Source organism: Hemiscyllium ocellatum, chromosome 33 (assembly GCF_020745735.1).
Source record: "Hemiscyllium ocellatum isolate sHemOce1 chromosome 33, sHemOce1.pat.X.cur, whole genome shotgun sequence".
In the NCBI taxonomy this organism is placed as follows: Eukaryota; Metazoa; Chordata; class Chondrichthyes; order Orectolobiformes; family Hemiscylliidae; genus Hemiscyllium; species Hemiscyllium ocellatum.
This window is the reverse complement of record NC_083433.1, coordinates 21,703,871-21,718,495: the sequence shown is the minus strand read 5'-3', so window position 1 is coordinate 21,718,495 and position 14,625 is coordinate 21,703,871. Positions and strand designations below refer to the sequence as shown.

Sequence of the window (14,625 nt, the reverse complement as noted above, 5' to 3'; positions counted from 1 at the left end):
TGTGTGTGTGTGTGTGTGTGTTTGTGAGTGTCTATGAGTGTGCGCGCGTTTGTGAGTGTCTATGAGAGTGTGTGTGTGTGTTTGTGAGTGTCTATGAGTGTGTGCGTGTGTGTTTGAGTGTCTATGAGTGTGTGCGTGTTTGTGAGTGTCTATGAGCGTGTGTGTATGTGTGCGCGCGTGTTTGTCAGTGTCTATGAGTGTGTGTGTGTGTGTTTGTGATTGTCTATGAGTGTGTGTGTGTGTGTATGTTTGTGAGTGTCTATGAGTGTGTGTGTGTATGTGTGTGTTTGTGAGTGTCTATGAGTGTTTGTATGTGTGTGTTTGTGAGTGTCTATGAGTGTGTGTGTGTGTTTGTGTCTATGAGTGTGTGTGTGTGTTTGTGAGTGTCTGAGTGTGTGTGGATGTTTGTGAGTGTCTATGAGTGTGTGTGTTTTTGAGTGTCTGAGTGAGTGTGTGTGTTTGTGAGTGTCTATGAGTGTGTGTGTGTGGATGTTTGTGAGTGTCTATGAGTGTGTGTATGTGTGTGTTTGTGAGTGTCTGAGTGTGTGTGTGTGTGTTTGTGAGTGTCTGAGTGTATGTATTTGTGTCTATGTGTGTGTGTTTGTGAGTGTCTATGAGTGTGTGTGCGCGTGCGTGTGTGTGTGTGTGTGTGTGAATGTATGTGTGTCTGTACACGACATGTGCCTGTTTGTCTGTTCCTGTGAGTGTGCCTGTGTCTCACTTTGTCCATCCACGTATGTGTACGTGCTTGTATCTCGGGTGTTAGTTGGTTGATATAGTTTGCACGTGGCTTTGCTGACATTTCATTACTAGGTGATCGCTGTGTTGAGAAGTGAATAACCTTTGCTCATACAGAGATGTAAACAAGGCTGTTTGATGAAAACAGTTTAAAGTTTTGTTTTAATCAGATTGAGGGCAGCCCATCGATTCCCCGACATGACAGCTCTCACTCTGAGGAGGCTGGAGACCAAACTTACTCAATCTCCGTCAGGTTACAGTTTAAGATTTTTCCATATTCACCCCTTAATCCCACTTTGTAAATGCCAAGTGAACACAAACCACACGGAACACAGCTTCTGAATATTTGGTGAAAGGGCAAGGTTCACAATGGAAGGCAGTGCCACAGGCCGGGAGAGGATGGGCAAAAGGAATAAAGTGCAGGGCCAAAGCTTCTCGCACACGCACACGCACACACACACCCTACACACACCCCCCCCCACACACACTCACACAGACACACACACACACACACACACTGAAACACAGACACACAGGCATACACACACAGACACACACACACTCACACAGACACAGATACACACATACACAGACACACACACAGACAGACAGACACACACACACACTGACACACAGAGACATGACACAGACACACAGATGTGACATGCATAGACATGACACACACAGACATGACATACATACACACACACAGACATGACACACATGCATGGCATCACACACACACAAATATACAGGGACATGACAACTGTACACACTCAGACAGATGTTGCTGACTTGCCTCTTGTACACTTTACCCCTTTCCCAGCGAATTCTTTCTGTAAAGCTGCAACAAACCTCTCCCTGATCTTCTCTTCCTGGGGAAAGAATGGGGGAGAAGGTGAGAACACATGATCTCATATCCATCCAGATCGAGAGACCGGGGGCCCGTGCTCCATGTGAGGATAACCAGGTACACGGTGTCAGAACAGAGAGTGCTGGAAACAGACACAGTGAATGGTTCCGTTTACCAACCCTTCATCAGAATCACCCAGAGGGACAAGTGGGGAACAGCTCTGAACCAGAAACAGAGAGAACAGAATGAAAGCCCAGTGTTTGGGCGGATAGTTCAAGGTATTTCCTCTCTCGATCCAGCTCACAACAACCACCACCCCCCCACCCCCAACCCACACACAGAGTAAGAAGCTCATCACTTGCAACCAGCTCCGTGGGGAGGGGAGGGGGTCGTGTTGATTGTGTATCTCACACCAGACTCCCCAAAACAACATCGACTAGGAACTCGGTCACGGCAGGAGACTCCGTGAGGGGGAGGTGCTCGGGGATCTCCCCTGAGGAGGTTGAACACATCCCTCCCCCACCTCCCTCTCGTGAGTGTCTCCGGTATGTGACTGACCGAGATGGAGAGTGTCGATTCGGAAAGGCACCGAGCCTTACTTCGGTTGTGGGGAAAGTGTTGGAAAGGGTTATCAGAGATAGGATTTATAATCATTTAGAAAGGAATAAGTTGATTAGGGATAGTCAACACGCTTTTGTGAAGAGTAGGTCGTGCCTCACAAACCTTAGTGAGTTCTTTAAGAAGGTGACCAAACAGGTGGATGAGGGAAAAGCGGTTGATGTGGTGTATATGGATTTCAGGAAGGCATTTGATAAAGTTCCCCACAGTAGGCTATTGCACAAAATACGATCGCATAGGATTGAGGGTGGATCCAAAATTAATTAGATTACTTAAAGTGTGGAAACAGGCCCTTCGGCCCAACAAATCCACACTGACCCTCCTAAGAGCAACCCACCCAGACCCATTCCCCTATTTTTACCCCTTCACCTAACACCATGGGCAATTTAGCACGGCCAATTCACCCTAACCTGCACACCTTTGGACTGTGGGAGGAAACCAACGCAGATCCGGGGAGAATGTGCAAACTCCACACAGACAGTTGCCTGAGGCAGGAATTGAGCCCGGCTCTCAGGCGCTGTGAGGCAGCAGTGCTAACCACTGTGCCACCGTGCCGCCCATTGGCTAGCTGAAAGAAGACAGAGGGTGGTGGTTGACGGGAAACATTCATCCTGGAGTTCAGATACCAGTGATGTATGCAAAGATCTGTTTTGGGACCACTGCTGTCTGTCATTTTTATAAGTGACCTGGATGAGGGCGTGGAAGGATGGGTTAGCAAATTTGCGGATGACACTAAAGTCGGTAGAGTTGTGGATGGTTCTGAGGGATGTTGTAGGTTACAGAGAGAGAGAGGTAAGTTGCAGAGTTGGGCTGAGAGGTGGCAAATGGAGTTTAATTCAGAAAAGTGTGATTTGCGTCACTTTGGAAGGAGTAACAGGAATGCAGAGTATTGGGCTAACGGTAAGATTCTTGGTAGTGTAGATGAACAGAGAGATCTCAGTGTCCATGTACACAGACCCTTGAAAGTTGCCACCCAGGATGATAGGGTTGTTAAGAAGGCAAATGGTGTGTTAGCTTTTATTGGTAGAGGGATTGAGTTTCAGAGCCATGAGATCATGCTGCAGCTGTACAAACCTCTGGTGCAGCCGCACTTGGAGTATAGTGTATAGTTCTGGTCACCGCATTATAGGAAGGATGTGGAAGCTTTGGCAAGGGTTCAGAGGAGATTTACCAGGATGTTGCCTGGTATGGAGGGAAGGTATAACAAGGAAAGGCTGAGGGACTTGAGGCTGTTTTTATTAGAGAGAAAGTTGAGATGTGACTTAATTGAGACATATAAGATAATCAGTGGGTTAGATAGGGTGGACAGTGAGAGCCTTTTTCCTCGGATGGTGATGGTGAGCACGAGAGGACATAGCTTTAAATTGAGGTGTGATAGATAGAGGACAGATGTCAGAGATAGTTTCTTTACTCAGACAGTAGTATGGGCTGGAACACGCTGCCTGCAACAGTAGTAGACTCACCAACTTAATGGCATTTAAATGGTCATTGGATAGGCATATGGACAAGAATGGAATATTGTAGGTTAGATGGGCTTCAGATTGGTTTCACAGGTCGATGCAACATTGAGGGCCGAAGGGCCTGTACTGCGCTGGAATGTTCTATGAACACGTGGCGAGACTCCACAGTGAGGCTCCAGACAGAGAGCCTCCAAACAAGCCATCCTCCAAATATTGCCCCCCAAACCCGGGTAACATCTGCATATCACACATCGGACTATCAACAGTCTCTGAACTGGGGAGGGTTGGGGGAAGCAAGTCATCCTTGGTCCTGAAGAGGGAAGATTCACTGGAACAAGAACTTTGATTGGTGCTCAGGTCATTTCGTGCAGCCTTAAAACCCATGAGAGAATCGGGGTGTTAGAAGGACCGAACATGCTGCCATCTCACTGAAGGAAGAGCAGGCTTGAGAGGCTGAATGGCCTCCACAGGAAAAGTACCTCAGTGTCTGATGTTCACTGTTCCTGGGGACCTGGACATCATTGGCCGGACCCAGTATCTATTGGCCATCCCTAATTACCCTTCCTGCCCCCTTGCACTGCTCCTGCCCCCTACCCACCCCATGGGAGGATTCAGGAGGGTAGTGCATGCTGAATGGTGCAGGAATATTACTGCCCCCCACTCCCCAACAGCCCCCACCCCAGGATTACCTTGTCAATCCGGGAGAACTCGATACGTTCCTCCAGGGTGCAGCTCCGGCCGATGGGAGATACATTCAGCATCCCATTCCGGAATTCGATAAAGGTGCCCCTGAAAGAGAGACATGCCCCACAGTGGGGTCAGAACCGGTACCAGCTGATCGACCATGAGTGGCCTGGAGCCCCCGAGCTGCCTCACGGAGACTGAGCTGGGGCCCAAACACAGGGCCACCTTGGCTTGGCCACTGGCCAGCACCACGCCAACCACCCACCATCCCCGCTGGGCCACTGGCACCTGGAAAGGAGGGCCACAGAGGCAGCAAACCTCACAACATTTACAAAATGTCTGGGAGGGCACCAGAAATACCATTCAGATTCAAGTACAGCACGGTGGCACTTGTGTAGATGGGTTGGCACAGACCCGATGAGCTGAAGGACTTTGTCTGTGTTGCGCAGCTCTGACTAACCAGGAACCAGGATAAAACAATGACTCCAATGATGGCAAAAGGGCTGATCAACGTCAATCTGACCTCGTGAGGGGAAGAATGCCATTTGTATTTTGGTTAAATCCTTTTTTGGGTGTGTCATTGCCAAGGGTCAGCATGTGTAGAGTCCTAGATCACGGAAACAGGCCCTTCGGCCCAACTCGTCCATGCCTGTCAGTTTCCCAAACTGAACTAGTCCCACCTGCCAGCACCCGGCCCATATCCCTCCAAACCCTTCCTATTCATATACCCATCCAGATGCCTTTTAAATGTTGCAATTATACCAGCCTCCACCACATCCTCTGGCAGCTCATTCCACACCCGTACCACTCTCTGTGTGAAAACGTTACTCCTTAGGTCCCTTTTATATCTTTCCCCTCTCACCCTAAACCTATGCCCTCTAGTTCTGGACTCCCCCACCCCAGGGAAAAGACTTTGTCTATTTATCCTATCCATTCCCATCATGATTTTATAAACCTCTATAAAGGTCACCCCTCAGCCTCCTAGACTCATCCTATCCAGCCTCTCCTTATAACTCAAAGCCTCCAGTCACAGTAACATCCTTGTACATCGTTGTTGTCCCCCTTCCAGTTTAGTTACATCTCCCCTATATCAGGCGACCAGAACTTGTACAGCACACCCCAAATGTGACCTCAGCAATGTCTTGTGCAGCTGCAACAGGATGTCCCAACCCCTATACTCAATGCTCTGACCGCTGAAGGTAAGCGTGCCAAACACCCCCTTCACTGCACTGTCTGCCTGTGACTCCACTTTCAAGGAACTCTGTACCTGCACCCCTGGGTCTGTCTGTTTGACAACACGCCCCAGGGCCCGACCATTAACTGTCTTAAGTCCTGCCCTGGTTCGTCTTCTCCAAAATGCAACACCTCACATCTCTCTGCGTTAAACTCCATCTGCCCCTCCTCGGCCCACTAGCCCACACGTTGCCCCATCCCTAACTGCCTTTGCCATTTCAGAGGGGCAGTTACCAATCCACAAATTGCTGTGGGCCTGGTATCACACGTAGGCCAGATTTCTCAGAGTGAAGGCTTTGACAACAATTGGGAGGAGTTACCGATGGGCTTTCAACTCCAGGTTCATTTTGTTTATTTACTGAAGTGAAACCAGCTGCCAGGGGTGGGATTTGAACCCACGTCACCACAGCATTATCCCAGGGCCTCAGGATTACGAGTGCAGCGATAACGTCACTACACCACTGTCTCCCTTGACACCAGTAAAGTGGTGTCAAGGCATAGCCCTAGAGAATGATGGATTCACAGCTCGAGGGACCTCAAGGTCCTCAGTTAGAGTGGGGGATGGGAGAAAATCGAACTACTGGGGTCAGTATTTCATAGAAACCCTACAGTTCAGAAAGAGGCCATTTGGCCCATCAACAAGTACTGACCCTCCAAAGAGTATCCCACCCAGACCCACTCCCCCTACCTTATTCCTGTAACCCTGTATTTCCCATGGCTAACCCACCCAGCCTGCACATCTCTGAACACTACAGGCAATTTCCCATGGCCAATCCACCTGACCTGCACATCTTTGGACTGTGGGAGGAAACCGGAGCACCCGGAGGAAACCCACGCAGACACAGGGAGAATGTGCAAACTCCACACAGTCAATCACCTGAGGCTGGAATTGAAATTCCTCAGCCACTGTGGAGGAGTGAATGCAAGCATTCCTGTCCAATAGCTCCCAACCCCACCATTCCTGCAAATTTCCATTCATATCAATTCCCCCACTGCTCCACCAATCACACTCTGTCCATTCATCCCTCTCCCTTCCCGCCCCATCCCGCCGCCAATCCCCAATCTCCAGCCCCAAGCCTGGCCCGGCCCTAGGCCCAGGCCCAGCACCAATCCCCGGTCCCACCCCCAGGCCCTGCCTCAGGCCCAGCCCCAAGCCCAAGCCCAGTCCCAGGCCCAAGTCTAGCCCCAGGCCAAGGCCTAGCCCCTGGCCCCAGGCCCCAGCCCAAGCCTAGCCCCAGACCCCAGTTCCAGCCCCAGCCCCAGGCCCAGGGTCATGGGGATTGTTACCTTTTCCTTGGCAGTTTAATGAGAGCCATGTAGCCCAGACAGAAATTAATCAGCTCCTGCAGCAACTCCTCACCGAGCTGGTTCTGAATAGCCTGAGGGAAGGACACAAACAACAGACAGGACAGGAGAGGGGCAGGTGGGGGTTTTGTGTGTGAGTGTGTGTGTGTATATATATATGGAGGGGGAAGGGGAAGGGGAGGGAGAGGGAGAGAGGGGTGGGGGGAGGTAGAGAGAGGGAGGGGAGGGTTGGGTGAGGTAGAGAGAGGGAGGGGAGGGTTGGGTGAGGTAGAGAGAGGGAGGGGAGGGGTGGGGGAGAGAGAGAGGGAAGGAGGAGAGGGAAGGTGAGGGAGACTAAGAGAGGGATGGAGTCAAGGTGAGAGGAGGTGGTAGAGAGTGTGGGTGGAGGGAGGGAGGGATGGAGAAAGCAAGGTGAAGGAAGGAGGGGAGGATAGTGGGGAGTGGAACAGGTGGGTGGGGGTGGGGGTGGGGGGTGGACAAAGAAGGGAGATGGGAAGATGGTGAGGGGGAGGGGAGGGAAGGGTACACTGGTTAGAAAGGGATACAGACACAGAACACAGTACCTCAGGATTCTGCAGAAACACCTCCTTCTCCCAGAAACATCCCCGCCTTCAGGTCTCGGATGGGTTTTGTCCATTTTCTCCCCGGTTTCCGGATTCAACATCAAAATCCTGACAAAGCAGCACCTGGCCACGCGTTCCACTGACCCCATCCATATCAACATGTTTCAGATTCCCCTCCCCTCAATCCCTGTCCCAGACTGCTTCAGCAAACCCACTGTCTCCCCCCTCTCTCCAACATCCTTGGGAATATTCGCACTGTCTCCCACCCTAACCCTGGGGCTGAGCCCCAACTCCTCACAAAGCTTCTCCTGCCCCGTGTTCACCATCTCAGACAGTTTCATCTTTAATGGCTGCCATTCCCTCAGTCTCGATGCCTCTGGACGGTAACGAGTGAAACCTGCTTCCTTGTCCCAGCCTTGGGTCAGGCTCCGCGTGAGATTTCAACACCTCCCAATTTTCCAAACCTCGTCCAAAAATAGCCAGAAGTGTATTGAATGAAAGAACAGGTTCAATGGGCCAAATGACCTCCCCCCCCCTCCCCTTTCTTCTATTCACATGAGCTGCCTCTGATTGGGAGGGAGAATCCCTAGGGGAGAGGCCATTTGGCCCATCCAGTCTGCAGGAACCTTCCGAACAGTGTCCTGTCCAGACCAAACCCCCTACCGTATCACTGTAATCCTGCATTTCCCAAGGCGAATCCATCTAGCCTGCTCATCCCTCCATGCAGTGGGTCATTGAGCATGGCCAGTCCACCTCACCTCCTCACCTTAGGACAAAGGGAGGAAATCAGAGCAATTGGAGGAAACCCACGCAGACACGGGGAGAATGTACAAATTCCACACAGTCACCCAAGGCTGGAATCCAACCTGGATCCCTGACGCTGGGCGGCAGCCATGTTAACCACCACATGTGGATCTTATACTAGAGTGATCCAGGTGGCAGACTCCTTCCCTCTCAGTCCAGCTCCTGTGTTGCATGGTGAGACACTCTATGGAATCTACACTAATCACCTATCCGGGCGACTGTCTGTGTGGAGTTTGCACGCGTCTGCGTGGGTTTCCTCCGGGTGCTCTGGTTTCCTCCCACAATCCAAAGATGCGCAGGTCAGGTGAATTGGTCATGCTAAATTGCCCATAGTGATAGGTGTATCAGTCAGAGGGAAATGGGTCTGTGTAGGTTACTCTTCGGAGGGTCAGTGTGGACTGGTTGGGCCGAAGGGCCTGTTTCCACTCTGTAGGGAATCTAATCTAATCATACAGGTATATTTATGATGGTGTATCCTATAGATTTCATTTCCTTTGGTGACAGTGGATTATAATTGGAGCAATATACACACTTCATGTTGATACTCACTATATAGCTGGACTGGTTGTGCTTGGGTGGTGGGGGGTGGGGGGTGGGGGTGAAGGTTGAGAAGAGATTTGATTGAGTTCAAAATCAAGAGGGATGGAAGCAGAATTTTTAAAAATTTCATTCACGGGATGAGGGGGTCACTGACTGGGCCAGGATTTATCATCCACCTCTAATTGTCCAAAGGGCAGATCAGTGTCAACCCCATTGCTGTGGGTCTGGAGTCACGTGTAGGCCGAGACCAGGTAAGGAAGGCAGCTTCCTTCCTGAAAGGGTATTGGTGAACTAGAGGGGCTTCCTCTCCCCTGGCAATCAACCATGGATTCATTGTCATCATTAGATTCGTAATTCCTGTTTTTTACTGAATTCAATTCCACATCCGCCATGGCAGGATTCAAACTCAGGTACCAGGACATTCCCTGGGGCTCTGGATTACAGCAGGGTCCAGCCATAATACAACCAGGTCATCACCGCCTGAGGTAGAGGCCTCTGCCATTGGTGGAGAATTGAGAAACACAGGACTTGCAAAGAAACCACAAGTGACAATTTAAAAGACATTTTGGACAGGTACACGGATATGAATGGTTTAGAGGGATATGGGCAAAACGCAGGCACATGGGACTAGTTCAGGTTGGCAACTCTGGTTGGCACAGAGGGGTTGGGCCAAAGGGCCTCTGTGACCCTGGGGTAGAGCAGGATAGAGTTTGCTGTTGTGTAGTAAGTGGTTAGGAACAGGAAACCTTGCCTGAAACAGCTCGGAGGAGACAGGTATCATCGATTCTGGACAAGGACCAGGTGAGAGGGGGAGAAATCATGGGGCAGTAGAGGAAATGAGCAGGGTGCTCCGAACTGCTGTTGAGAGCTGGCATAGTTACAGTGAGCTGAATGGCCTGTGCTGTAACCATTTTCAGTCTTTGTGCTGTTCCAGGGGTTCATAGGTACCGTAAGAGGGTAAGAAATAGGAGCAGAAATACAGCCATTCGGCCCCTCGAGCCCATCATACTATCCCATGAAATGGTGGCTGACCCTCTGTTTTATTTTCCTGGATTCTACACTGATGTTCCTGACAAGTTCAGAGAAAACAGGCCCTTCGAGCGACTATTAACGTTCATCAAAATTGGATGACAAAGGGTTGATTTGCTTTCTGTCTGATTGGAAGATGAGGGCAGACACACTGGTGACCAATGGTGAGGCATTTACAGGCAGGAGTGGGTCATGTGATAAAAACTCCAGGCCACTAGAGTTGCATACTCTGCTGGGCTAAGAACATAAGAGATAGGAGCAGGAGTAGGCCATTCAGCCCCTCAGGCCCGCTCCGATCTTCAATAAGATCACGGCTGACCCGAGTGCAGTTTGAACTCCACTTTCTTGCCTCTGACACCCTCCTTAATATACGTGATATATGCAGAGGTCTGGAACAGTTGAATGTTACCTCAAAAATAGAAGATGTTGTTACTGTATGGCAAATAAATCACTGAGAATACTGACTCACCGAAGCGGAAGTGACAGCCTAATGGTATTATCACTGGACTGTTAATCTAGAGTCTCAAGTAATGTCTGGGGACCCAGGTTCAAATCCTGCCAAGGAATTTGAAAAAAAAAATCTGGAATTAAGAAACTAATGATAACCATAAATCCATTGCCGACTGTTGGGAAAAACTCATCTAGTTCATTAACCTCCTTTAGGGAAAGAAACTGCCGTTCTGGCCTGTGTGTGATTCCTAACTCATTGTGGTTAACTCTTAACTGCCCTCTGGCCAGCAACACCCTCATCCTGTGGATGGATAAAGAGAGAAATGATAGTCCCTCCTTAATCAGGAATCTACCTCTGCCTTAAAGCCATTCCATTGCCCTACGTCCCTCGCAACTCTTTGAGTGAAAAACTTTCCTCTTCACCACATTCCCCTGTTGTAACAAATGGTTGTGAGATTTGAAATTTGTCATTCGTGTCCTGATCAGGTGAATTGGCCATGCTAAATTGTCCCATAGTGTTCGGTCAATTAGTCAGAGGGAAATGGGTCTGGGTGAGTTATTCTTTGAGGGTCGGTGTGGAGTTGTTGGGCCGAAGGGCCTGATTCCACACTGTAGGGAATCTGATCTAATCAAATCTAACAAAACATTTCAACGTGTCCCACTCTTTAGCGGACGCATAGTATTCTGACAGTCCTGTGGCGTAGTGTAATGCCCCTATCTCTGAGACAGGAGCTGTAGGTTCAATCCCAGCTGCCCTGAATACACAGAAACAAGGAGCAGGAGGAGGCCATTCGGCCCCGTGTGCCTTCTTTCCCATTCCATATGATCTTTCTCTCCATACCCTTTCACACGAGTTTTAACATGTCCAAGCAGGTTGGTTAAAATCGTGTTTCTAAATTTGTTCTCGATGCAGTGCCTGGGATTTGTAAAGCTGTGTGCTCCTGGTCTGGAGTGAAGTGACCTTGGGTGATTTCTGGACCCACCTCCTTTGTGACGAACTTTCCGTCTCGGTACTGGACTGTTCCGTTTTCGGCGAAGACGTAATCGAATTTCCGAATGACTGCGGAAGGGAACGGAGAGCTGGGTGAGATCGTAAAGGTAGAAGAGCAGAAGGAGGCCATTCAGCCCATTGCATCTGACCTGCTATTCACTAAGATCGTGGATTATCTGATAATCCTCAGCTCCATGTAATCGTGGGGCACGGTGCTCACATTGTAGGACCCTTACAGTGCAGAAAGAGGCCATTCAACCTATCAAGGCTGCACTGACCCTCCCAGTCCCAATCCCTGTAACCCTGCGTTTCCCAATAGCTAACCCCTTCGCCTGCACATCCCTAGACACTATGGACAATTTAACATGGGCAGAGTCAAAAAGTGCTGCTGGAAAAGCACAGCCGGTCAGGCAGAATTTGAGGAGCAGCGGAGCCAACGTTTCAAGCATCAGCTCTTCGTCAGAGATGTGTGTGGGTGGGGGGGGAGGAGACCAAAGGGGGGCTGAGTGATAGAGGGAGGAGGAGAACTTCTGCAAGGTGGGCATCCTTGGAAGGGGCTTCACGGTAAGATTACAATCAAAGCACCAGACTTTTCCAGCACCATGGTTTTGACTCTAATCTCCAGCATCTGAAGTCCTCACTTTTTCCTAATTGAGCATGGGCAATCCATCCTAACCTGCACATCTTCGATAGGACAGGCACGGTCACAGAAAGAGAGGAGGATTTAGTATCACTCCTTCAAGATCCTGTGCCATTCCATCCATCCAGGTCCATTTTGTTATGACTCGTGATGGGCGAATTGGCAATGTGGGCCATCGTTTACTGCCCGTTCCCTAGTTGCCCTGGAAAGGTGGTAGTGAGCTGCCTTCCTGAGGCAGCACTGGCACTGCTGGTACACGGTCACAGTGGTGGCTTGTGCTTACCACACTCCTCCACGGTTTCAGAACCATGGGAGCAGGGAGGCGCCTGAGGAAAGGGACCAACTGTGAACCCAAGAAACAACTTATTTGTGGGACTCGGGCCATCACTGGCCCAGGCAGCATTTCTTGCCCACCCCTAGAACTGAGTGGCATCTTAGATGCATTTCAGAGGATCATTAGGAGGCAATTACATGACTGTGGGTCACATCCAGGCCAGACTGGGTAAGGGTGCCAGATTTCCCTCCCTCAAGGGCATTGGTGAACCAGATGGGTCCTTATAACAATCAGAAGATGTCTCGTTGTCAGTGATACTAGTCATACAGCACGGAAGGAGACCCTTGGGTCCAACCAGTCCATGTTAACCATAATCCCAAACTAAACGGGTCCCACCTGCCTGTGGTTTATCATCCAGGGTCATGACCACGAGGCGGCACGGTGGCTCAGTGGTTAGCACTGCTGCTTCACAGCACCAGGCTCCCAGGTTCGAGTCCAGCCTCAGGTGATTGTCTGTGTGCAGTTTGCACATTCTCCCCGTGCCTTTGCAGGTTTCCTCTGGGTTTTCTGACACAGTCCAAAGATGTACAGACCAGGTGAGTTGCCAAAATTGCCCATAGTGTTAGGTGCATTAGTCAGATGGAGATGGACCTGGGTGGGTTACTGTTCAGATGGTCAGTGTAGACTGGTTGGGCCGAAGGGCCTGTTCCCACACTGTAGGGAATCTATTCTAAAACCACCACCTAGCCCTGGCATAATCGTAACGCCCAGTTATCTCACACTAAGGAGCTGATATCCACCAAGGGAACTTCCTGCCAGTGTTTCCCACGAAGGGCTGACACGTGCGCAGGGACCTTGTGGAAATGAACCCCAGCAAACCCGCTCCCGGGTGACCACGTGCGAGAACGGCCCGTCGACGGGAACCCAGGCCTCCTGCTCCAGCACCCCCCCAGTGGCCCATGGCCTCACCTTCCTCTCCTTCCCCCAGCTGCTCCGCGATCTTGATGTAATCAGAGCCTCCCACCACACCGATCTTCACCTTGGTTCGGAGCCGCTGGAAAAACTCGTCCAGCTCAGGCGTGATTTTCTACAAGAGAACAAGGCGGTGAGAGGCTGGTTCCACCTGGTGTGAGTTTGGGGCGGGGGGGGGGAAAGGGGGGGGTTGTCCCAGGTGCTCGGGCCGGCTTGGCCTCACGGAGAGTTCAGCCGGGAGCGCCTGACCTTGGCTGAGGCCACAGCAGCTGAGGAAAGTGATTGGGAGCCAGAGTCACCTCAGGAGCCCACATACCGTTACTACAAGAGAGATCTGAATTAATCTAGCGCCTTTGACAGCCTCAGGATATCCCAGGATTAACTACAACCAATCGCGTGCATCTTAAAGTTGTGCTGTAGGAAACAGGGCAGAAATGTTGCACAGTTAACTCCCATACCACAAGGACCAGATAGTTCCTTCCCAACCTGGTGTTTGTTGAGAGCTATGCATTCTCTCAGAGATGAGGAACCTTCTCTCTCTCTCTCTCTCTCTCATTCCCGAGAGACAATGGTTTGCTTTCATTCTCCATCTGAGAGAGTGCACCCCTGACAATGCAGCACTCTCCCCCCCCCCAGTACTGACTGTCCTTTGTACTGGAGTGTCTGGAACTGGGGATTGAACTCATGATGCTCTGCCCCAGCGGTGAACCGACTGAGTCACTCCTGCTGTATTTACACCATTGGGAGATCCAAAGACCTCGAGGTCAATGGGAATGATTGTAACTTCCAGGATCTCTATACCCATAGCTCCCTCACCCTGGGCTACCACCCAGTCAATACATTGGTCCTTGTGAGGGTCCTGGGGAGTGTTGCCGACCGAAGAGTCCTTGGGATGTGGGTTCGTAGTTCCTTGAAAGTGGAGTCACAGGTAGACAGGCTACTGAAGGCAGCATTGGGTATGCTTTCCCTTACTGGTCAGTGCAACGAGTATAGGAGTTGGGAGGTCACGTTGCAGGACATTGGTTAGGACGCTTTTAGAATATTGCGTTCAATTCTGGATTCCCTGCCATAGGAAAGATGTTAAACTTGAAAGAGTTCAGAAAAGATTGACTAGGATGTTGCCAGGATTGGAGGCTAAAGGGAAAGGTTGAACAGGCTGGGGCTGTTTTCCCTGGAACTTCAGAGGCTGAGGGCTGACCTTATTGAGATTTGTAAAATCATGAGGGGCATGGATAGGATAAATAGGCAAGGTCTTTTCCCCAGGATAAGGGAGTCCAGAACTACAGGGCATAGGTTTAGGGTGAGAGGGGAAAGACATAAAAGAGACTTAAGAGGCAACTTTTTCACACAGAGGGTGGTGCGTGTGGAATGAGCTGCCAGAGGTAGTGGGAGGCTGGTACAATTGCAACATTTAAAAGGCAGCTGGATGGGTATATGAATAGGAAGGGTTTAAGAGGGATATGGGCCAAAT

At 50.4% G+C, this 14,625-nt stretch overlaps 1 protein-coding gene across 1 annotated transcript in view; it reads right to left on the bottom strand.

Annotated features, from left to right (window-relative positions):
• LOC132831246 (phosphomannomutase 1-like) overlaps positions 1-14,625 on the bottom strand; it is an 85,363-nt gene that overhangs the window by 69,779 nt on the left and 959 nt on the right. The window contains exons 2-6 of the mRNA XM_060849259.1: positions 13,152-13,269; positions 11,261-11,337; positions 6,874-6,965; positions 4,359-4,458; positions 1,538-1,613 (exon numbers count right to left, since the gene is read on the bottom strand). Coding sequence (XP_060705242.1) covers positions 1,538-1,613; positions 4,359-4,458; positions 6,874-6,965; positions 11,261-11,337; positions 13,152-13,269 — 463 coding nt within the window. The remainder of the gene's footprint in view (positions 1-1,537; positions 1,614-4,358; positions 4,459-6,873; positions 6,966-11,260; positions 11,338-13,151; positions 13,270-14,625) is intronic.